Source organism: Pseudopipra pipra, chromosome 3 (assembly GCF_036250125.1).
Source record: "Pseudopipra pipra isolate bDixPip1 chromosome 3, bDixPip1.hap1, whole genome shotgun sequence".
In the NCBI taxonomy this organism is placed as follows: Eukaryota; Metazoa; Chordata; class Aves; order Passeriformes; family Pipridae; genus Pseudopipra; species Pseudopipra pipra.
Genome location: NC_087551.1, coordinates 16,800,733 through 16,824,539, shown reverse-complemented (window position 1 = coordinate 16,824,539; position 23,807 = coordinate 16,800,733). Strand labels below are relative to the sequence as shown.

The window sequence follows — 23,807 nt, the reverse complement described above, 5'->3', positions numbered from 1 at the left end:
CTGTCAGCAGAACAGGCATGACCCAGCCATCACACTGTGGGATATTGCCTTGCATTGCCAAGAGAAACATCTACTTGCTTGGCATCTTCCATCTCTTATTTCTGCTTTGGATATAATAGATGTGGGATCAATTTCCCTCAAAAGGGAATCAAGTCTACTTTATTTCCTTGGAATCTGCACATTTTTCTCAGAACAGTTTTTGTTCCCACAGGACATGAATTGCTGTGGCAGAGTTGCCAATGGCACTGGATGCTGTCGTAGTGGGAGGGAAAATAGCACGGTAAGCTGAATGTTAGAACCCATAACCTCAATTTTCAATATAAAATTGGAGCCTTGATGCATTAGCTACCTGTCTGGCTCTACTATGGTGCAGATATTCAGAGCTCTCTGAGCTGTTTTCAATCTGTCTCTTGGAAAATGATGTGACTGTGTATGTCCTGATGAGCATGACTAACCATCATGACACAGGTTTTACAATAGGGAGACAGATAAGTTCCTTCTGAATCTACAAGGTGCAACATTTTTGCAAAATAGCATAATGGCAACTGTTAGCAGTGTGCTACCATCTTCTGGTATAGTGAAGTGATCCATCTTCCTGTGAAAACAGATCTGAAAACTAGTTATTTCCCCAGTATGATCTTTCCCAAACTTTGCAGTTCAGAATGAAGTAATTTAATCTCTGTTCCAATAAACTCTGTAGTTGGAACCTTTTGGAATATCTGGAGCAAAAAAGTTAGTCACATTTTATGTGCCAGTCGAGGTACACACAATGAAGGAATGAAAACAAGGAATTGAGGAATAAGGTAGAGTGAGTATATAATGAATTTAGGAAAGAGAGAATATAGAGAAATTAATTGCCAGAAAATTCCAGTGAATTTCTGTGGTTTCTTTGTTAGGAAACATCCAGTGTTGCGTGGAATACTCCAACAATAAGAATGCTAGGAGTTTCCTCATCCAAATAGTCTATAAATGGAAAAGGTTACTGCAAATTTCTGCAGTCAAGGGATTGATAAAAGGGGAGGACTACATCCTGTAAAAATCAGAATGTTTTGACTTTATTTAAAATAGTTGAAATGTGTTTGTTTCTTCTTCAGAATGGGGGCTGCTGTGGAGGAAAAGCCAATGGTCCAGGCTGCTGCATGAATGGAAAAGAAGACAGTGTGGTAAGGTGCCTTTCAACTATTAGTTTTTTCTCTATTTCTGATATTTGTCAGTCTTAGCTCTGGCTTGTTGTATGCCCAAGCCCAGTGCTTTTAATTTAGCTATATTTATGCAAAGCAGTTTAGACTAATTTATATTTTCTGGTCAGAAAAGCATACCTCAGAAAAGGTATCTTTATGTAATTTAACACGCCATGGTGAAAGGGCACTTTTGATTGACAAAAACATATTAGTGTTCAGGGTCGAGGTTTCAAACATGCATTGAAATTAGAATAAAAAGACTGAAGAACCTTAAGCACTGGATGAGGTGGCATCACTTCACTGGGTTTACTGTTCTTTGCTCCATGAAATAGTAACAAGGATTTGACTAGAAAGAGGAATGACTTTGGGTTCTATGTGGATAGCTTTGTCCTCTGCCACTAGCCACTTACACTTTCTGTGTCATAGACAATACTGTCCTCCAGCCTGTTCAACTCTTCAGAGTTCCAGCCTTTGGACCCCACACAGGAGCCAATCTTCCCACCCGAGCTAATGGTAAGTTCATTCAAAAAGAAATAGTGTGTGATTTGTTGTTTTCATTGTTCTGCACGGGGTTTGAGTGACTCTGCCCTGAGGAAATGGCTGGGCAAAAGGTGGCTGCTGATAAAGGAAGATACATGGGCATGAATCCTTCCCTCTTTTATAAAACAGAAGGAGTTTAAACCAGGGAGGCTTAAAAAATATGCAGGGCAGGTGTCTGCTCCACCTGTCTGGCTTTCCTCTCTGGTTCTCACTATACGTGTCTCTGATCTTGGGTTGCCTTTCTTTCTGGTCGCTGCCTGTCAAGGGGTGGAACAGTTGCAGACATCTAAATTTCAATTTACTAGGTCATATGTGAAGTTCCACCTTAAATATGGATGTATCTGAGCTTATCCCTGTGCTCCCTTTATAGTGTAGGAATGGCAGGAGTAGCTATGGGATGTAGCTGAATATATGTCTCAACTAGCTGACTTTCCAAAAGCATCAACTTCTCTTCAGTCAGCATAGCAGGAGTAGAAGTTGGTTGGGTCACACTAACTTTAAAAGTTAGATGAGATCAGTTTTTCTCCATGTTTCATTGCTGTATTTTTTGGGATATTTTCCCCTAAGCAATGCCTCCCAGCCAAGAATCTAATCCAGCACTTGCCATGTTCACAGCTTCCTTCACACTTAACAAACATCTGATATTAAGTCATTAATTCTGCTGCTGTACCCAGCCTAAATGTGTCATGAGTAGGTTCTCACAGACCATAGCACAACACGTATTAAGCTTGAGATAGGACTCCTCTGTTTCTTCTCCAAGATGTTCTCCTGCCCAAGGGTTGATCTCATGTTGCTCTGAGGCAGACATGTAAGTCTATTTTCTTCCATCACTGGAGGAAGGAGTTAAAAAGGGAATCAGAATCTGGCCTACCTGGTAGCTAAAATTCATCAGTGGTGAAGACTGACATTTTTAGATTGAGGTGAGAATGGAAAACCCATTATTTGTAAGGTGGCTGAAGCCACGAGCATCCGCCAGAACTTTGGTCAGATGGAGCTTGCTGGCAGAGGTCTTGCCAGGGAGATGTGGCAGCAGGATGCACCTGGCAGTATCAGGAAGGGAGCGCTTTCGTCAGCACAAAAAAGATTTTCGTCATTGCTAGCAGAAGGATGGGGAATGGCCAACTGCCAGCAACAGTGAGGATATCACAGCCACCTGTCAGTAACTTGACTGAGATGGAGTCTGGCCTGGCACAGGCATGGGCAGCATGTGAGTAGGATTCTTGGCTTGATGTAGGGTCTGAGCTCTATTTGAATTCACTTTGCAGACTCAGAGGAACAAACAGCAGAAACAGATGTGTTTCAAAGGCGAGCGTGTGATGTGGATCCAGCCTACATCTCTCAAGGAATTGGTGGCTCTCAAATCCCAGTACCCCAATGCCAAACTCGTTGTGGGGAACACAGAAGTGGGTAAGAGAAAGAGTTGATACTCATTATGAGCAGTTGGAAAACTTTCCATGGAATATTTTGTGAAAACAGTGCAAATGCAAACTTCTCTCATGCCATTACTGTTAAAAGCTTTTAATTTTCAGGTTGTATATAGGAACAGATTTTTTTTCTCAGGTAAATTAATCTCACAGTGAATGTTTTTCCCTGTGCTGGGCAAAAAAATTGCTAATCCAGATCTCTGAGCCTTTGTGCCATTTTGAGAAGAGGGGAGTGACACAGCATAAAATATCTCTATAATCAAATGAATTCAGTTGTGAAACCTGTGTTTTGAAGCATTTTTCAGTGGGCAAACTCTTAAGACTTGAAATCTTTTTGTTTGCTCACCCCAGATAGATACTTCTGCAAATATAAGTGCTGAGGAGGAGAGTTGAGGCATATTTAGTAATGCTGTTAGCCTGAGCAATTGGTTCAGGAGACAATCCCCAAATGCTGTATGGTCTATTATATTCACTGTTCTTTCCTGAAGGATTATGTACAACAATAGCCAGGTTACACAAGTACCAAACAGTGTGTTTAAGGTTATTGTAAGACTAGAAAAGAGTCTCTAAAACTTCTCTATGAGAATTGTGATATTAGTGGAAAACAGCTTTTAGTTTGGTATGTCTGTGTCCTTATATAATCTGTGTAACAGATGACAGATGAACTGACTCCTTGGTAGGCCTGCTTACATTTCATTGGGAAACAGCTAACTTAGAGTCTCTGTCACCCATGTGTAACTGAAGGAGCCTTACTTTTCCTTCAGGTATTGAGATGAGGTTAAAGAACTTGTTGTATCCAGTGATAATAGCACCAGCATGGATCCCTGAAATGAATGCTGTTCAGCACACTGAAACAGGTGAGCAAAAAAGAGGTAGAAAGCCTGTGAGCTGAGTGGGGACTCCGTGGAATAATAAAGAGGTAAGAAGGAAAATCCTCAGATTAAAAACTGCAATCTGTATCCATTATGTCTTGCCCATGCAAGGAATTAAGTGAGGGATATATAAAAAAAGTGAGCTGGGATGTTCATGATGGAGAAAAGGATGCTCAGGGGTGACCTTATTGCTCTCTACAACTATCCAAAGGGGGATTGTAGCCAGGTGGGCGTTGGTCTCTTCTCAGTGACAGAACAAGAGGAAATGGGTTCAAGATGCACAGGGAAGGTTCAGGTTGGACATCGGGAAGAATTTCTTCACTGAAAGGATGGCTAAGCATTGGAATGGGCTGCCCAGGGAGGTGATGGAATCGCCATCCCTGGAAGTGTTCAAGAAATGACTGGATGTAGCACTTTAATGCTGTGCTTTAGCTGACATGGTGGTGTTCAGTCAAAGGCTGGACTCGATGATCTTGGAAGTATTTTCCAACTTTAATGATTCTATGATTCTATTGCCTTTATCTTCATGGTGGAAAAGGGTCAACCTTACAAATAATGCAATTAGGACAATGTAGTGCATGTGGCCCAGTGTCTGTTAGGATATTTGAAGTGTGGAAACTGGAAAGAAGTTGGAGTTCATTTCTCAAAGGACAAACTAATACCTAAAGGAGGACAATATCGTTAATAATACCCTGAGGCAAAAGGATGGTGTGTTGTCATGTGAGAGAAAGCATCACCATGAGCTGTGATTTAAGGTAAATTTTGTTTTGAGGGTGTGATGTTTACATGCAACACATGCTAAGTAGTTTTGTTTAACTGAAGGTCTAATTAAATTCAGTGGCATCTAAGCTTTGCAGACACAGTCACAACCATTCTCCTGTACCTTGACATTTGGGAGGACAACAATTCTTTTCCATTGTTTGTTTCCAGGGGTCACCATCGGCGCTGCCTGTACCCTGCGCTCAGTAGAGGAGGTTATGAGAAAAGCAGTGGCAGAGCTTCCTCCATACAAAACGGAGGTCTTCCAGGCTGTCCTGGAACAGCTGCGGTGGTTTGCAGGGCCACAGATCAGGAATGTTGCTGTAAGTGACTCAGGAGCACCAGGGAGTGTGACTGGAAGCTCAGTCTGAGGAGCTAGCCTGCCTCACCCAATGTTGGTGTGCCTTGTGCTTCTCACATAAGAACATTTGCAAACCTCGGCAAAGAAACTACTACACAAAAATCAGCCCCAGGAACTGACAGCAGCATGGGCCCCAGCTGGTGTCTGTGCTATACTGATGTCACAGATCTAGCAAGCAAGGGAAACATGGCAGTTGTTCAGGTTTTCCATTGCTGTTATCAGCAAGCGGGAGAAACTGTAGTGAGATTTGACTAATTTAACAAAAATGTATTTAGGCTGCTGGACAAACTTCAAAGAAGCAGGTGTGTTTATCACTGCCAGCACAGCCGTGATAGTCACAGTATTAGTGCATCAGATTTGGCAAATTCTCCCCTAGTTTTAAAGGGGAAGGTTCAAACTCTGTATATTATAAGAAAAAAACCCTCAAAACAAGCAAGCAGGTAAACTGATCTACCAAATATGACATTTTGTTCCATGAGATACTGTGCCATACAGTGGTATTGCAGACAAAAAACTTGGGTTCCTGTTTGTTACTGAAAAAATGCTTTATAGTTTCATGGATCTTCCCTTAATGGCAGCTACAGTGATTGAATTTCGGCATTGTTGTGCACATGAGGTTTGAGTGTAAGGTAGTTATGATGCATTAATAAAACACTGCTCTGTTTCAGGCAAATGTAAATATTCACTGGGACAGCAAATAACTTCATGGTGCTTGGGTTTTCCCCCTTAATTAGAGGCCTAAAATTGCTAAGATTTTTAATATTTATCTAATGCATTATTATCACTCTAGGCTCTTGGTGGGAACATAATGACAGCAAGCCCAATTTCTGATTTAAATCCTGTGTTAATGGCAAGTGGAAGCAAATTGACTCTGGTATCAAAAGGTAAGTTACTTACATTTCTGGGTGGCACTGAGGGGAGTGGGATAATCAACACCCCTCTGCTACGGGTTGTTATGTCAGGTCAGAACTTGAAAATGGAAGTTGACATTATCTAAAATAGGCTTAGTCTGAGTCTTCAGGGGTTTCACCCTTTTTGAGGCTGAAGTCCTAAAGCTAGGCCTAAGTTTGGCTTCTTAAAGAATTTTGAACTTCCGTGCCAGATTTTATCTCTGATGCTGTGTATGTACTTCACAAGGTACATCCTTGTGAAGAGCTGGTTGAAGATGTCTATTAAGCATGAAATAGTTTCTGTCACTATCGTACTTTGATCCTTATTCATATAAAGGCTGAGGCTTATTTTGTTTTGTTTTTCTCTGAAGAAAACCAAACATCTCAGTTTTTATTTGCTCTTAGGAATAATTTTTTTGAAATAGGATCCTTGAAGTAAGTGGACTGTCTGATCAGTGAACTGACATTCTCTTGTGCTGGTTTGTGTGGAGGCTGTGGAAAGGAGAAAGAGAGGATTTCATTGGGGTATTGGAAACTGGTTCACCTGGAGGCTCAGCTTTAGTTAGATAGAGAAGGAAGGAGGTGTCTTTGATCACTGCCTGTGCATAGAAAACTTAATATGTAGGCAGAAGCTGTCATAGATTCCATAAATACTGAAGTTAATCTGAGAAAACCTTTCCTGATTTGGTGAAAGAGGGTGGAAAAATGAAAACATATTGATATCAAGAGTGATTTGTGTAGGTTGAAGGCTCTTTTGCATTTACTATTGCCATTCTTCATTCATCCACCATTGATATTTCTTTGCTCTACAGAGGGCAAAAGGACTATCACGATGGATGAAAAGTTTTTCACTGGGTACAGAAAGACAGTAGTTAAGCCTGAAGAAATACTTCTCTCTGTTGAAATACCCTACAGCAAGAAGGTAAGCTTGCAGGAAAAAACTTTACTGTCCACAGAGCTAAAATGCTGTTAATTTAGTTATTTTCCATGTTAGGCACTTTTTCCCTGACCAACCTCCAAATGCTTATGCAGTCCCAAGTGGACCAACAGACAAGTAAATTATTTGTAGAAAAACTAGCAACACACTATTTTTGACAAGCAAGGGAAGCTGGTCTCTATGATAAAGTATGGTAAGCTCAAGAAGTTTTCTGGTGTGAGAAATATAAATTTCACTTTATTGTCTGAAGGTTTTTGAGTGCATTCAGTAATGACAAAATGTGACAAAGTGATGTTCCCAGAGGTATAAGTTCTGTTTGAAAAACAGTACAGCAAAGATTTTAGCAGTTCCTGACATAAAGTGAAGTTAAGGTTCCCAAGGCTCCTGCTTAATTTCTGTAAACCGAAATGGAAAAAGAAATTGTAAAAAGTGTGTATGGATAGAAGGGAAATTCAGTTTCTGCATCCTTGCCTTGCAAGATGGAAACTGCAAAGACTGGTTTTTAGGGCATTTTGGCAATGCAGACTTGCAACTTCAAATGAGCCTGAAAAACTTTCTTGAGATAGAAAAATGAATGCTTTTCTGCTGTAGCAGCATGAGCCTTGCCTGATTTAGAGTGTCTGAGAGGTAAAACTCTCTTTTTTTCCTCTAGGGCTTAGAACACCAGACTATAATTTTATGCTTGTGAAGGTATTTACCTTTTTAGGGCTCAAGGCCCCAGGTTATAAGATGCAAGGATTCACGGTGTAGTGACACATATTCTTTATAAATGAAAAACACTGATTTATTTGAAATGCTATCATATTATGGGATAGAACCAATAAATCCTTTGTCTATCCTCTCAGATTTTGCTATGTAACTATTAAGGGAACACAAATGTGGTTTTTTATGGTATTTTTCCATTTATTTTTTAAGTGTTCCTTCTTTGGTCTCGTGATAATTGCAGGAAACATCACTTCTTGCCAAAATGAGGAACACACTTGAGGCAGTCAATGGAAAACTACATGTTCCTCCATCCATATGACAGTCATAGAGCAATTTCACAAAACACACAAATTTTTACAGCACAGTGGCTTCATCCCTAGGTCATGTGCAGCTCATTGATCTGAAAAACTAAAACAACTTTTGAACTCTGCCTCATGGTTTCTTGGCTGATCTTTGCCCACAGTCAGGGAGACTAAAGTTCTTCAGGGCATGTCTGAAGCTGCTGGCATATGGCAGGCAAAGTTTTCTGCAACTGTGATTTCCTAACAAGTGGGAGTAGGGCTGTGTCAGCACACAGCTAGACAGATTGTTTTACTTTATGTTTGTTTAAAATTAATGTTACGTCTTCCATTGATGTAACATGTCACAACAAGGATAAGACTGGCTAAACCCCAGAAACAATTTAACTAAAGAAGTTTAGAAGTTTACACAATTCAGTGTTACTGCAGGGGATTTGAGCTTAGGTAGGCTTAATCACAGAGAGGCTATTAAGGGAGAGGAGGCAACACCTTTTTCCCCTGCTAATTTGTGTGTCAGATATTTAAGATATTCAGAGAATAAAGATTTTTGAATCTATACTTGTAAGGCAATTACAGCTGAGGAAAGACAGTACTAGGAAAGAAAATAGCTCCCAGGATTAAAGATAAAATATAAACAGATTCCAGAAAACTGCTTAGCTTTTTGTATACAACAAGACATTCCTAAAACAGGACATGTCCTTTATGTAACAACCCTCTTTCTCTTTTGGACTATAAAAACATTCCTTTCAGATAATGTTCACAAATATTATGCACCACTTGCATCGTTACTCATCTAGTGACCATCAGTTTCTCATGTATTTTTACTTTCTCTGTACATGTTTTATATATCTTTCTCTACTGCAGTTATCACTGTCATTTGATTTTTATGATAACAGTATTCTGTACCACCTAGACATTTACTGCTTTTCAAATAGAAGAAACCTGGAAATGCAATGCTTATATATTTCTGTCTTTGGAAATGAATCGTAACCTACTGTTTGCTCAGTACTGCCATCATAGGCTCATGGTATCACAATTTTTGCCCTGCTGAAGAGACAGAAAGTGGTCATGAAATCTTATTTCCTCCTTTAATTTAGTATCCTCTAGCCTTCATTCATTATTGATCTTTATATTCCATGGTGATGGGCTGAAGGAATTGTGTGTGTTGCCTGAATCTTTTAGGGCCTGTGGATTTCTTAATGTTTTCCTTTCTGGTATTGCATCTTGTCCAGAAAGGGAAAGGGGATGCTGGTCTAGGTCCTTAATATGCAGTCCTTAAGAGTAAGGGTTATCTTGCTTTCCTGTGAGAATAATCAACACCTAGAAACTTTTACTGTGATAGTTTAGATGCTCTGTTGTTTCACCAAGAGGTAGGGCATACATGAGAGGCTGATTTGATGATTACCTTACCTACACTCCTAGTGAGGAAAAATAGCAAGTGCCTTTCCTCCCACTCTGGAGTCTGTACCAAGAAAATTACGGTGCTTTGTGAGGAGTGAAGGCAAATATTGTTCTCTTATTGCAATCATGTTATTGGAAATCTCTTAAGTATGTAGTAAGAGAAGAGGCTCCTTTTTTTCCTCTTTGAAAGCTAATTGTTTTCACAAGTAGAGTGGCAGAATGTCCTTGCTGGGAGGATGCTGCTGATGCTCCTCTGCTATTATTTGCAGGCAGCCAAGTAATTACTTGAATTCAGTAAATGAAACACACCCTCCAGTTATCTCTCCAGTAACAAGTCCTCAGTGCACAAAAGGGACTACTTGTGAAACTGTTCTCATTGTCAACAGTAGAGAAATTGTTCTTTACAATAATGAAAGAATTGCTGTCCACTTCTGATTAGAAGTAATTAATGGAACAGACTGCTGTGCTGTGCAGAATCACTTGGCTAAGCTATTAGAGATGAAATTTGTCAAAAAACTCTGCAGAAGAGCTGTGCAAAAACATCAGATCTGATTCCTCTCTTAGTCTGTAGGATGCCTGAGCAGCAATTCATTGTAATCAGCAGCACAGGCAAGGGGATTGACCATACCATGACTCCAGGGTGACACTGCTAGTCAGTGTATACTGGTGGAGTGTTAATCTCTTGTCTACTGGCACTTTTCATAGGACAGCTTCTGGGTTTTGTGATTTGGAGTTGCTATTGCATTTACAAGAATTTCCTTACTCTGTTGAGACCAGCAGAGGATCCAGGATAGTAACTGGGAATTGTTCTGTAGTAACAGATTGAAATTGTCTTATATTAATTAGTCTGGTCTATCCTAGAACTGAGAGACATTTGTTGTTATGGATTTCAGTTCTTGCAGAATTTGATGACTTCTGAAAGGAAGGGGTTTAGGATATGAGTTTTACTGATTAGACTTGCAGCTTAGCAGCCTGGGAGAAAGAAAAAGTTGCTGAGAAACTGTAATCTTGTTTATGTACAAGCAGTCTGTCCTGGTTCTTCCTCTAAAGATATGGAAAAAAATTGTGATGGGTATGAGCAGATTTCCATCAAAGTTCACTTTCCCCACAGTCCTAGGCTGGCTAATAACCATGGATCTAATACTGGAATCAATCATTGCATCATGTGAAAATATACAGTGCTGCCTGGACAAACATGTCCTGCTTGGCCCTGCATGATGAATCAACCAGATACAGTTTCCTGGAACAGCTCATCCATGTAGAGATAGATTAATAGCTTGCCAATATTTATACTCCAAAGCATGCCAAGGTAGAGAATAAATAAATATTTTCTTGTCTTCTAGGGTGAATACTTCTCAGCTTTCAAGCAGGCTTCCCGTCGTGAAGATGACATTGCTATTGTGACCTGTGGGATGAGAGTCCTGTTCCAAGATGGCACTAACCGGGTGGAGGAGATAAAACTAAGCTATGGAGGAATGGCTCCTACAACTGTCCTGGCACTAAAAACTTGCAAGGAGCTCACTGGCAGGTAGGATTTTTTCTTTGATAGAAAAGCTGTGTAATGGAACGGTTCTGATTTTTTCCAGGAGCAGTTCAAATACCCTAAATCATCTCTAATAGTACACAGAAGGAGAAAAGGGAAGAAGTGTAGCTACACTTCTGCAGCAGTGTGTGTTTTGTGTGATGCCTTGCTTCCTTCAGTACTCTTTACTCTCAAAGGTTCATGTAATTCTCTTGTTCAGAGAGCCATTGTCTTGCCAAATTCACTCATCTGTTGAAGTGGACAGAAGCTGGATGTAGGCATGACCTAGAAAATTGGGTTTATCTCAAATGGGACTGAGAAATCCATACTGTTATCACTTAATAGCTTTACTACATCTTTGGAAAAGGTGACGTGAGCCCAAGATGAGAGCAAAGCACACAAATATACTATAAGCAGATAGAACACATGGCTGTTGCTTGAAAGCTTGTGGGAATGGCATGAAGCTGTGTCAGGGTAGGCTTAGGTTAGATATTAGGAAAGAGGTTCTTCACCCAGAGGGTGGTTGGGTACTGGCACGCCAGGGAAATGGTCACAGCACCGAGCCTGACAGAGTTCAAGAAGCATTTGGATGATACTCTCAGGCACACGGTGTGATCCTTGGTGTGTCCTCTGTAAGCTGGACTTCAATGATCCTTGTGAGCCCCCTCCAACTCAGGAGATTCTCTAAATCAGAAGAGTTAGTCTGCCCTGGTGATGTTTAGGGCTGAGCAAGGGCTCTGTGTCACCTTTGTTCCTGTGCAGAGACTGGAATGAGAAGCTGCTGCAGGATGCCTGCCGCTTACTGGCGGGTGAGATGGATTTGTCTCCCTCTGCCCCTGGTGGGATGGTGGATTTCCGACGCACACTCACCCTCAGCTTCTTCTTCAAGTTCTACCTGACGGTCCTTCAGAAACTGAGCAAGAACCTCAATGGCACTGTAAGTGCTGCTAGGGAAGGCAGATTTGGGGGAGGGGGACCAGTTTGTGCTATCTTGGTGGGGAAGGCCTGGGGAGGGGTCAGATTCAAGCAGAGTTGTACCCGAAAACAAAATCCATGTTCCAATAGCTGCCAGAGCTACTCTACTCCTCACCTCCATGTAAGTACAGCGTATCTTCCCACTTATTTCCTCGTGGCATCCTCACCTTGTTGTGGAACGATGCTGCTCTGTAGGTTCACAAGATGATTCCTGGACTTTGCCCATTGGTTGCATTACAACCAGTCTTGTGGTTCTATGGCTATTCTTTGTACAGAGCCTGAGCCTTGTTTGCCTTTCACTCAGTAGAATATGAATTATCTTAACTGGAAGATGGAGAAGGGAAAAAATCCTGGGCTACTAGGGAATGTAAGAAAGGAATTGGCAGGGAAGATGATTTTCTTTAATATGTCTCTAGCAGAAAAACCTCTGTGAGCCCATCCCTTCAAACTACATCAGCGCTACAGAGCTGTTTCACAAAGATCCCATTGCAAATGCCCAGCTCTTCCAAGTAAGTAGCAACTTTTCCAAGTAAGTAGCAGTGTTAACATGATGTAGACTCGGGTTTTTCTGTAGCTCAAACTGTGCTTCTTATCTTTTTGTCTCCCTGAGTATGGTCATTACATAAACTTAAATAAAGCCATGCTTGAAATTTGTGTCTGGGCCTTAGTCCCTTCCTCACTGTAGGATACAATGTTCTTTCCTATTATTACCCAAGACAATTGCTGATGTGTACAGCTTCATAAACATCACTTTTCCTCCTGCAGCCAGCTCCATATCCAAACTGAAATTCCCTTTCTGCTTTTCCCAGTTACAGTCTGCCTTTTTTTGAATCTCTCAGGCTTCAGATTCAGCACGTATCTTCTTTTTTATTTCTCTGTTAGTGACCTGTTCTCTTCAGCTTTGAGAGTAGGATCCAGCTTCGGAACTTGAGCCCTCTAAGCAAGCTGTCAAATCAAATCCTTCTCTTCCACAGAAATTTCAAAATCCAAATCCCTTTCACTTCATTCTCTGCAGCTCCCTTCTGCAGCACATCTTGTGGCACCTTGTTTACTTTCCTTTCCCACAGGACCGAGCACCCATCCCATTCCCCATCTCACTAGAATGTTTCACAGCGCCTTTTGCTCTCCCATCAATGCTTCCACCTCCTGCAATCTAAGCCAGTAGCCTTGTGTTTTACTGCAGGAAGTGCCCAGGGGACAGGCAGTTGAAGATATGGTGGGACGGCCCTTGATGCACGTTTCGGCAGCCAAACAAGCAAGTGGAGAAGCTGTTTACTGCGATGACATCCCTCACTACGAGAATGAGCTGTATCTGACACTGGTGACCAGCACCAAAGCCCACGCTAAGATCCTGTAAGTGTTGCTCTGGAGTTTCAGTTGTTGGAAGTATTCAGTGCCTGGTGGCTTAGAAAACACTGATCTGTCAAGCTGTGGGTGGGGGGAAGGTTTTTTCTTAGGTGAGAACTCCAGTTCATTGCACATTGCTACGTGGGGCGAGCTGTATGTGTTACAGCTGCCTTGCAAGTCTGCTTCAGTGGGAAAATAAGGGAATTAACAACAAACTTTGGGCTTTGCTGAAGCACAAACCCCTCCACCCATCTCATATGCATTTCTCATCTCATATTCAAGCATGCAGGAGCAGGGTAGAAGAGCACCACAGTGTCTGATGTCATTTTAATCAAGAGGAACATGCAGCTTGAAAATTCTCTTTCCTATCAGCCTAAAAAGCTGTAACATGCAGTTCTACCAGCACTGCTGCTGGTGAGTCAGCTGTGTGCACTGTCTTCTGTTTTTTACCTTACACAGCCTGCACTGGCTGTGATCAAGCCTTCTGCACAACAGTTGTACGTGAGTTGGATTCTATAAATGTAGAGCTGTTAGTGCTTGGCTGTAGCAAGGTGGACAAGTCAGTATTTGGAAGTGCAGGTATATCTGAAAACATATCCACCCAGGGCAAGACTGATACATAATTTATAACAATAGTGACTAACCAACTCCAAAAAGCCAATCCTGGCAGGTAATGCCATCTAAATTCTCATATGACTTTTAATTGCGGGACTGACTGCCTCCCACAAACCCCAATTTCGTTTACATGGTGGTGGCTCTGCAGGCTCTTGTTTGCCCTCAACTGCTTTGATGTGGGACACTCCGTGTTACATTGCCTCATGTCATCCTCAATAGCCTTGCGATGTGCTGTTCATTCCTTAGGCAATACTTCCTGCCTATTTAGGCTTCCTGCCCAGAGGTTTCTCACAGTGGTCTAACATGGGATGGGCAGCATGGTGGTCATGGATGCAGAAATGTAGTAGTTGACTCCCAGGTTATGAAAGAAATTGCTCTGTCATCACAGTTAAATTTTAGGTGTTGCAATGTGGTCATTGCTGAGTGCTGCAAGCACTCAAGTATTGTTACTACTACCAGTGCAGATGGGGTGATAGAGAAAGCATCAGATCCATGCCTGTGACCACAGTATGCAGTGTTTTCTAGGGGTTGTTGTATACATTCTCTTGCATTTGCATTGTGCACACATATTTCAAGCCTTTATTATTCTGTAGAGGAAGTAGTAGAACATTTAGAGGACAGAATTATCTCAACCTATGATTTTGGCAGTCAAAATATTGACTCTGAAAACTTCCACTTCACCAAGTCAGATTTGGATCACCAATGTAAGTCAAACATCATCTGCCTCTGTATTTGTAACTAAGGGAAAGTGTCAGAGGATTGTTTCTGAGGCATTACAGCAGAAGCACGGGAAAGTGAACTTGCCAAAGAAAAATAGCATTGTCCTCAGTTCCTGCTCTCTAAGGGTTCGTGTGGGAAAGTTCATTTGCACATTTAATGTCTTTTTAAAAAAAGGCTGTATCTCACTGGGATGCATAAACAGCTACTTTCAAGCACAGTTTGTATTGGAGTTTCAGAAATATAAACAAGCTGCTGAAAGAATTGCAGCAATTTACAGAAGACAATAAATCATTCAGTTAGCAAAAATAAAGACACAGCTTTTCTATTTGCAACTGTTCCCTTGTAAAGGAAGACAATTATATAGCCAATGTACAAAAAATTGCGAAAGGAGCATGAAAGTCTTTTGTAATACATATTTTACTAAGCTTCCCTATAACAATTAAATTATGTTGCTCTTTTATAGTCACTGAGTTTTAAATCTGTATATGATTCAAGCAGACAAGAATTTTGGTTAGATACCTCTTTTGCTGATTGCCAAAGAAAGCCTTTCCATGAAGCTTTTTGTCTTTTGGAACATCATTTCTTTGGCATCCTTTTAAAAACCCTGCAGCTTTCTTGTGATTAATACTCAACAATTTCTCCCTGACTCACAGACACATTTTCCTCTAGTGGTGAATCCATTGGTAGATGATACGTGTTTGCACTAAAATTTCATGTTTATGAATAGACAGAGAGGAATCTTGCATTCACAGAATCATGGCAGCTACAAAGACAGTGGAGGCAAAGTATCACTAATATCCATTTTTCTTTGGCAAAGGGTGTCAAGGGAACTTTAGTACACCTGGCCATTGGATCAAGTTCAGATATGTTTTAGCTAAAAGCTGTATGGTATGATACAGTCCAAAGAAGCAGACTGGTGATCAGACTCACAGTCAGGATTCACAATATCATATACATTCAAAATTTTTTTAATCTAGTATGTTAACCTTTCTGCCTTGGTCTCACATGGCATTCATGTAGCATAACCAAACTTCAGGGAATCAGCCTGAATATGTATGGGAATCTCGTAAGTGCTGACACAAAGAAAAAAGAGAATTAACACTACCTCTCCTTTCTTTAGTTTTGTAGATGCATCTGAAGCTCTGAGTGTTCCTGGGTTTGTGTGTTTTGTCTCTGCCAAGGATGTTCCTGGCAGTAACATCACTGGCATCGCTAACGACGAGACTGTCTTTGCTGAAGATGTGGTATGTGGTTAAAAATAGCCTTTTCAATCATGTTGCTCAGGAGATAAGATTTCTCATATTGTCCAGTGAAGTCCTGTACCTTATACAGAGATAAATTCTAACTGCACTGGGGTCAATAGAAATCTTGGTGCCAAATTCAATAAAGCCTGAGTCCCTTTGCCCTGTGCCTCTCTCCTTTGTGTTATCTGCATGATTCTTCTCTAAGCTGCAGCCAACTGGAGCAGGCTCCCTCATTCAGTTGCTCTCCAAATTTGTTCGTGATTGTTTTCCCTGGACTTGTTTTAACTAGACTGTTCTGAAAGAACAGATAAAAATCTACACAAGAGGAATAGATAAATGAGCCTCTCAGTTACTGCATATATCCACACCAAATGATGGTGTGTCCTCATCTTGCCTGTAGGTCACTTGTGTTGGTCATATCATCGGTGCAGTCCTTGCAGACACACAGGAACATTCCAGAAGAGCAGCAAAAGCTGTGAAGATTAAGTATGAAGAACTTAAACCTATTGTCACAATTCAGGTAAGATGGCTCAGTTCTGCATCTGCAGTTGGCTTGGGACCCCCTGATGTCTAGTTCTGTTCTCACGCTTGTGGTTATTTAACCACATGTTTTGTTTGTCTTTGTGGGTGCAACACGATATGGACAGAAAGAATAATTTGTGTATTTAAATATAAAGAAGACACATCTTTGACGTCCCACTGATTTAGAGTACATTAAGTCATTTTGTGTTATTTAAAGCTGAAACAAATAAACCAAACTTGGGTAGATAGATCGTGATCAGCACAAATTTGTTTGAATTAACAAGGTTACTGTAGTGTACATTCTTACCCACAGATGCTTGCTTTTAATATTCTCCAGCCCTGCTGGCTTCATTGATATCCATTCATTCTTCACTCCTTCATTTATAGCAGTCAATAATAGGGTGTGAAAATGTCTTTTCCAGTCCTGTCACTGCACTGTTTCTGTGAGATTTCTGCAGATCACTTGTCTAGTTTCTAAGCTCATCAAATTAATTTTCAGGAGTTCATTCCCCACTGTGAACATTTCCAATGACTTTATGGACACAGCCCTTAAATGGCTTTTCTCAAAACTGAAGAAATTCATGTCAACAATTTGTGATAATTTCATGGTTTTTTTTTTCAACTAGAAGATTTGTTGTCAAGATTTCCTTATGAGACAGTACAGACAAATTATAATACCTATACAGCATTCATATCTAGAATTGAGAAAAAAAAGGTATGAAGCCATTCTTATTGTGGACCAATTAGAACCACGGGATTCTAACTAATTTTTTTTAATAGTCAGTATTTCGTACCGTGTGTTTTGTAATGTGAATTGTATTCATGCAAATACAGAGTCTGTGCATTGTCTTGGACAGACTTTGGTACTACCATCTGAGGACAGAGATTTTGGGTTGTTTGTATGATTTCTGGATTCACAAACAATGTATGAGAACTTTTCCTTTTCTGAGGCTTCCAGTTGTTTATTCAACCAGGGAAGATAAGAGTGGAGCCAAAAATGTGCTGATTTTTTTTTGGTTTTGTTATTCAATCATTCTCTGTTTTTTGTGTTTTTTTTTTTGTTATGGAAAGCTTCAGTTTTGTCAAAAGAAAAATGCCTTTGTAAAACATGTCCAAGAAAGATTATTGTATATTATCTCAGAAGTGAACTATTTCTGCAGAAGTTCTCATCTTATCTGAGAGACTCAGTTTTCTCTTTCTGTCATTTTCTTTTCTTTCTTTCTTTTTTCTTTTTTTTCCTTATTTTCCTTTCCCCCAGCTTTTGGGTCACATAGTCAATATAAGTTATAAATTACAGCTCCTATGGCTACAGACCTTGAGGTCCTGTGTCTGTAATGTAAAATGGGTCACGAGGAGCAATCTAAGATTGTCCAATTATGGTATTCATTGTGAAACTGCCATGTTGCCAAAAGTTATTTTGTACTGCTTTTAGTCAAGTCTCTTTTGACTATTACCATAGTTAGTATCTGATAAGTTCTTGTGCTTTTTACATTGGATATTTCTTCTTCAGTCAGAGGAAGTCTGATTTCACTCCTCTTACACTAGAATGTCATTGTATCATTCTGTTTCCTAGGAAGCTATTGAGAAACAATCCTTTTTTAAGTCTATAAAGAGGATTAATAAGGGAGATGTGAAGAAAGGATTTGAAGAATCTGATCACATTTTGGAAGGTGAGAATAAGCATTAATACTGCTTTTAAAATAGGATAGTTTGTGTGAAAAGAAGTCATCACCCTCCTTTTTATGCATATAACACTGAAAATAAGGCTTACAGGACTAAATTAATTTTCTATAAAGTTTCAATCTTACATACAAATAGCTCATGCAAGATTTAATCCAGTTTCAAATAGGCTTGGATGCTCTGAGCTGTGCCCCTGTAAACACTCTCTTCCAATGTAAGGACACATTTTTCTTAAGCAAATATTCTACAAAGTGATTTTTTTTTTTTCTGAAATGTTTCCATACAGGAACTTTCTCCTGTCCAGACATATTCTTGTCTAAATCTTACAGACAGCCAATTAATCTGGTATACAACTGTATCTTAGGAAAATGGGACTTGCCTGTGGCTGTGGGTATCATGAAGAACATGGCACTGCTCTGTAGCACTTTCTCACCACTGATTGTTGGTCTGTCTTTGAGGACAGGGTTTTTTTAGTGTACTGCTTGGTTTTGCTTAGTTGGAGTCTGCCAAGGAAGTTGTAGAGACATGGGTAAACATAGAAATTATCAGGAGATAAAGATTTAAAATCTCTGTCAGTTAAGAGGGGAGAGTGACAGAGCTGTGAACTGAAGTAGTCAGTGGGAGCCATGTCATTGCTTGTATGTGTTTGTATCACCAACGAATAGCTTCTGTGAGGATGAGTCTCAAACATCAGACTTTTGGAAAGCTATGTTCTTACTGATGGTGTTGTTCTTGAGGGTGTTGTATACCTTTTAGAGCTCTGAAAGGGAAGTTAAATCAGTTAAAGACACAAAGCCTGGTGTGAAGGGATTATTCTCTAAGATCACGGAGAAATATGCCCCCCTTACCCTCCATTGGGAAAGTGGGGAATTATTTAAGTGAAACACCCCATTTTCAGGTCTGTCTTTTGCTGTTTTTTGCTGTTCATTACTACGACTCCCCTCCTGCAGTCAGCCAAGCTTCAAAGGTGCTGGCACTTCCAAGGTGTCAAAAGCTGTTGTTAAGTTTCTTATAGTGTACTTTTCTATACAAAATAAAAACACTGTGCCAGAAAAGCCAGAAATTGTTCTGAACTAAAAGAATAGTTTATTTGAAAGGCTATAATACTGTGTGAATGCCAGAGCCCTCAAGAAGACAAGAGGAAGGCCCCTGCTACATACCAGAGTAGGTGTTGTCTCAACAAATGTGCATTTCTCACCTAATAAAGGCAGCTATTTTGTTTCTTCTTAATTTTGAACAAAAAGAAAAGAGAAACAGGATTATGAGAACTGCTGCGAATATTAATTTTCATGCCAGTTGAATATACCAGAACCACGACTGAGAAAGAAGGTCGATTCTGACATTTAATGGTGTGTAGCATAACTGGATATTGCACCCTCAGCGCTGCCAGGTAGTATGTCCTGGGAAAGAGCCCCATGCAGTGATATTGATTCCCGGTGAGATTATTTTAAGGCATTTTGGGTTTCTATTTTGGTTCCTCTGTTTCAAAGTCTGTAACCTTGTATTTGATCTGCTCAGGTAGATTGTACTTGATTTATTTTTATCCTTAATCTCAGTGATGTTATCAGGGCACTCTTGAAATGCCACCCACTTGTGTTTTAGAATGAAGATTTCTAGAAAGTTGATGTGTTTGTGGTTGATTTTTTTTTCATTTGTTTGTGGGTTGTTTTGTTTTGTTTTCCATTTTGCTTTTTAAATGTCAAACCAGAATTGCCAATTTTAGAGCTACTGGTATCCAGTTGTGGGCAGTGGAACAGATTGTCATTTAGCACATGTCAAAAAGGCAGTAGATAGCAGACAGCACATGATGGGAGACATCCTGTAACACCAGGGATGCCCTATCTCTGGGGCATTTCTTTCAATTTTCTAGGAGAGATGTACCTTGGCGGCCAGGAGCATTTTTATCTGGAAACTCACTGTACTCTAGCTGTGCCAAAGGGAGAAGATGGTGAGATGGAACTCTTTGTGTCAACTCAAAATCCAATGAAGACACAGGTACTGTCTCATTAACCTGCTACCTAAAAGGCACTTGTTTCTCAGTTTCAGACTAGATAAATTGTTGGCTTTTAGTAGCTCCTATCTTGTTCAATAAAAAAACCACCACATAGGCTCAGAGTTGGGTATGGGATCTAAAGTCCATATGCATCCTACTGGTGTCCTGAGCCTGCTTCCAAGTGACAGAGATGTTTCTGTTGGCAACACATCTTTTGCAAGGGGGATTACATGCTTAACCCTTTCTGCAGAGAGAGCCAGCTGGTCAGTAGGCATGATGGTTGAATGACATGTGAGAAAGAGAGGTGGTGTAAACACTGACTCTATACACCAACTCTCCCTTTCTGTGGGATGGGGCACCAGTGCTGTGGCGTGTCCAAAGGTCTCATAATAGAGTGAAAGAAAGGACAGAGTGGTACAGATGTCAAACTCAGTGCTAAATGAGATCTATGTCTTGATTGCCTCATATCATGCCAGTCTCTTCCTGCCTGCTGCAGCACTGTGCCTTCCCACCTCAGAGACGAAATGCTGGTCTTATTGGTTCCAATTGCATCAAATCCAATTAGCGGACCATAGGACCAGGAATGAGACAGAATATTTGCACTGTTGAAACGGTTTCAGAAAGGCAAAGTGTTGGTATCTAGTTCTTAGCACCAGCTCAGCTCCCTACACGTTCTGCTGTTCTGTTTTTCTTTAGGAGTTTACTGCTAATGCATTGGGAGTCCCTTCAAATCGTGTTGTGGTTCGAGTGAAAAGAATGGGAGGAGGATTTGGAGGAAAAGAGACTAGGAGTACTATCTTGACAACTGTAGTGGCTGTTGCAGCCTTCAAGTAAGTTTGGGTGTGGGGGACAGGACTTTTTTCTTTCAGACTGTCCCAGCCTGCCTCTTTCTGGAGCACCATTTACACTGAAGCACCTTCAAGACTCTTCATGTCTTGTACAGCTTATAGCAAGTTTCATATTTCCCAAAGGTGGTGTCTAATGGGCTCTTAGTTGGTAGGAGGGATTGAACCTACTCAGGGGTAATAAGCTCAAGTGGGAATGTCAGCTTTTAATAGGAAAGGGGAAAACCCCCCTTACTCTGCTATTCCTTTGGTGATCTCTGAAAACACTTGTATCTCAAATTATCTGCCTCTCCCTTTCACTTCATCCCAAACAAATTTCAAAATCCAGCAATAGCCATGCCTATTGCTTCATATAATAGTGGAATGAGACTCTCTTCCTTGTTCAAAACTCTACTACACCACCCTTTCACCACTGTTTCTCTGCTCTTCTGCAAACTCCCTCTTTGGATTTTTCTCTAGGAAAAGTGGCAGGCCTTGGAACCCACACTTTTCAAACCCCTAAAATCTCAGGGAATGAACATAGACTGTAACAATTTGTGAAGAATAGATTAGAAATATGCTTCTGGTTTCTGGAGTTTTGGTCTTAGCTCATCTTTAACTGTGCAAGTTTCTGTGGTTGTGAGTGAATAGGACCTCTAAGATGACATTTGTGCTGCGTGTAGTGCTGCCCTTCCCAGTATTGCCCTTGGAGGTGACCATGAACCTTGCTGGCAATGCTACAGGGATCTTGCAACACAGCAGCAATTTTGACAAAATACCTTTGGAAGAGAATAGCCAAAATGAAGTTCTTTACTTCTGTTCTGAGCAAACCACCTGCTTTCTCTAATTAATCAGTAATACATTTGCATTCTTTTATTTCCTTTATCTCTGCCAGCCAAACCACTGTTTGATATCCTGGAGGTTGCAAAATAACATCTATGACATTCCCTCGGTGTTTTTACAACCTGAAGAGAGGCACTGGAAAGGCAAAATTGTTAGACAATAAAGAGCAACTCCCACTCTCCTTATTGTTTTCCTCCTTGGATAACAAATAAGCAAACATAAAATAAGGTCACATTGAAGGCTAGTTAGTACTTTACTTCACATTATTATATAATTCCTATGGCATCCTCTTTTTCAAAGCCAAAAGAGTGTCTTGAGAAATAGTCTGGAAAACAATGATTGCTCAGCTATTAGCATCTACTTCTGTAAGAAATTATCCTTCTCTTTAATACAAGAATCTTTGCAAGAGTTTTCATGAGCAGACTCCAACTTCTGAGATCCTAATTTTAGGGGGTTTTATACTCAGTCTTGCCATTTTCTTAAGAGGAAGATATATAAACCAAGCAGTTTACTCTTAACTCTCCATTGCCATGCTGGAAAGACAAAGAGGAGAGTCTTGTTCTGTAGGAACTGTACTGTGCATTTCAGGCTTTGCCTAATAAATGTCTCCTTTAACAGAACTGGCCGTGCAGTGAGGTGCATGCTGGATCGAGATGAGGACATGCTGATAAGTGGTGGGAGACATCCCTTCCTGGGGAGGTACAAGGTGTGCAAACATATGAAAAGAATGCATGTTGTCTCAGTGTTGTCCCCTGAAACATCAGAGACTAGTAAGATATTGTGAAAAATGTAGCTGCTGTAGTTCTTTCACTGCTGATCTTCCCTGCTGCAAGTGGATCAGGTCAGGTGTGTTACAGCAATTTTCTTGTCAAAGTCCTGCAGAAGTTATTTTGACCTGGATAGTTCCCTTCTTGTGACTTTGGCATAAATAATTCTCTCTTCCTTGCAAACAAGACTTTGCCCCTGTTGACAAAGTCGCATTGCTCATAGATGCTCCCCCATTCCTTTACAGTATCATGTGGTGATTTGCTCTATTAACTTCCTTTCCTCTTCAATGCCCATCCAACTGCTGCTGCTTTTCAAAGCAAAAACCTGTTAAGGCAGTTGTGGCTGTGACAAGAGGCCAGCACTTAATTTAGAAGAGTTCTCTGGAACAAGTTTAAGATACATGCATGGACCCTTTGCTGGGGAACTTCCTCAGTTGCTGCCTGTGCTTGTCCTGTGCTCCATCAGGGAGGACAGTCAGCCTTTTGGCTGTATGAGGTCCATTCAGTTTTTGGAGGGAAGTAGGAAATGGAAGATTTTGTAGAAAACTGATTACTAAGGAGACTCTCTTGACAGGTTGGTTTCATGAAGAGTGGGAAAGTCAAGAGTCTGGAGGTGTCATACTACTGCAATGGGGGCAACTCTGTAGACCTCTCTCATGGTGTAAGTAAAATTTTCTGATGGTTAACTAGGCAGAAGGCATTTCTTTGTGCGACCTTTTGCTCTGACTTCAGAGAGTTGTTGTCTACAGCACTGCTTGCACATGCTATGACTGAAAACAGACTTTGAAGGGGGTTTGGAGCTTCTACAACGGCTCTCTGAGCCAACTGACCTGCCTTGGCATGTGCCACATAATTCTTATTGATGCTGAACAACTTGGATTGAGCAAAAGAGTCAAGAATGTTTGGTTTGCATTACAGAGGGCTGTGATGGAAAACTTGTTGCATAATGCAAGATGACTGACAGTTCCCCAGCTCTGGGGAAAGATAATTCCTTGGAATAAGAAACATCCCAGTCAATGGGTTAATCAGGGCACAGTGCCTAAATCAACATGGTTATTAACGACTGGTTAAAGCTAACACTGGGTTCACAAGAACTATGGACAAAAATGGGCCTGAGTTCTGAGTTTGTCTCCAAGAATTTTCATGCTGATGAGCAAAAAATTCTCCTTTTCTGTCGTGTTGTGCTTGATCAAGTCAATAGCCTAGTGTCAGTCATGTTTATTCTAGCTCACTTTCTCTAGCCCACTGAGCCTTTGGAAATTTCTGCAAAAATGAATCCATTTCAATAGGACAGAACTGCAACAGCTCTCTACCAGAGCCACATTCCATGTGGCTGTCGCTGTGCAGAGCAGAACGACAGTCTTCGCGTTAGCTGAGGGCTTGGTT

At 40.7% G+C, this 23,807-nt stretch overlaps 1 protein-coding gene across 3 annotated transcripts in view; it reads left to right on the top strand.

Moving 5' to 3' along the window:
- XDH (xanthine dehydrogenase) overlaps nt 1-23,807 on the top strand; it is a 67,144-nt gene that overhangs the window by 28,543 nt on the left and 14,794 nt on the right. Inside the window, exons 7-25 of one of the 3 annotated variants that reach the window (XM_064648036.1) lie at nt 212-280; nt 1,095-1,163; nt 1,608-1,694; nt 2,987-3,128; nt 3,910-4,002; nt 4,948-5,099; nt 5,928-6,021; nt 6,840-6,949; nt 10,713-10,897; nt 11,654-11,828; nt 12,286-12,375; nt 13,050-13,219; nt 15,669-15,792; nt 16,193-16,312; nt 17,888-17,984; nt 19,865-19,989; nt 20,684-20,817; nt 22,273-22,360; nt 22,996-23,082. In XM_064648036.1, the coding sequence (XP_064504106.1) occupies nt 212-280; nt 1,095-1,163; nt 1,608-1,694; nt 2,987-3,128; nt 3,910-4,002; nt 4,948-5,099; nt 5,928-6,021; nt 6,840-6,949; nt 10,713-10,897; nt 11,654-11,828; nt 12,286-12,375; nt 13,050-13,219; nt 15,669-15,792; nt 16,193-16,312; nt 17,888-17,984; nt 19,865-19,989; nt 20,684-20,817; nt 22,273-22,360; nt 22,996-23,082 (2,211 nt within the window). Of the gene's footprint in view, nt 1-211; nt 281-1,092; nt 1,164-1,607; nt 1,695-2,986; nt 3,129-3,909; nt 4,003-4,947; nt 5,100-5,927; nt 6,022-6,839; nt 6,950-10,712; nt 10,898-11,653; nt 11,829-12,282; nt 12,376-13,049; nt 13,220-15,668; nt 15,793-16,192; nt 16,313-17,887; nt 17,985-19,864; nt 19,990-20,683; nt 20,818-22,272; nt 22,361-22,995; nt 23,083-23,807 lie in introns of all 3 variants that reach the window. The other 2 variants (XM_064648035.1, XM_064648039.1) reach the window with 2 other exon arrangements.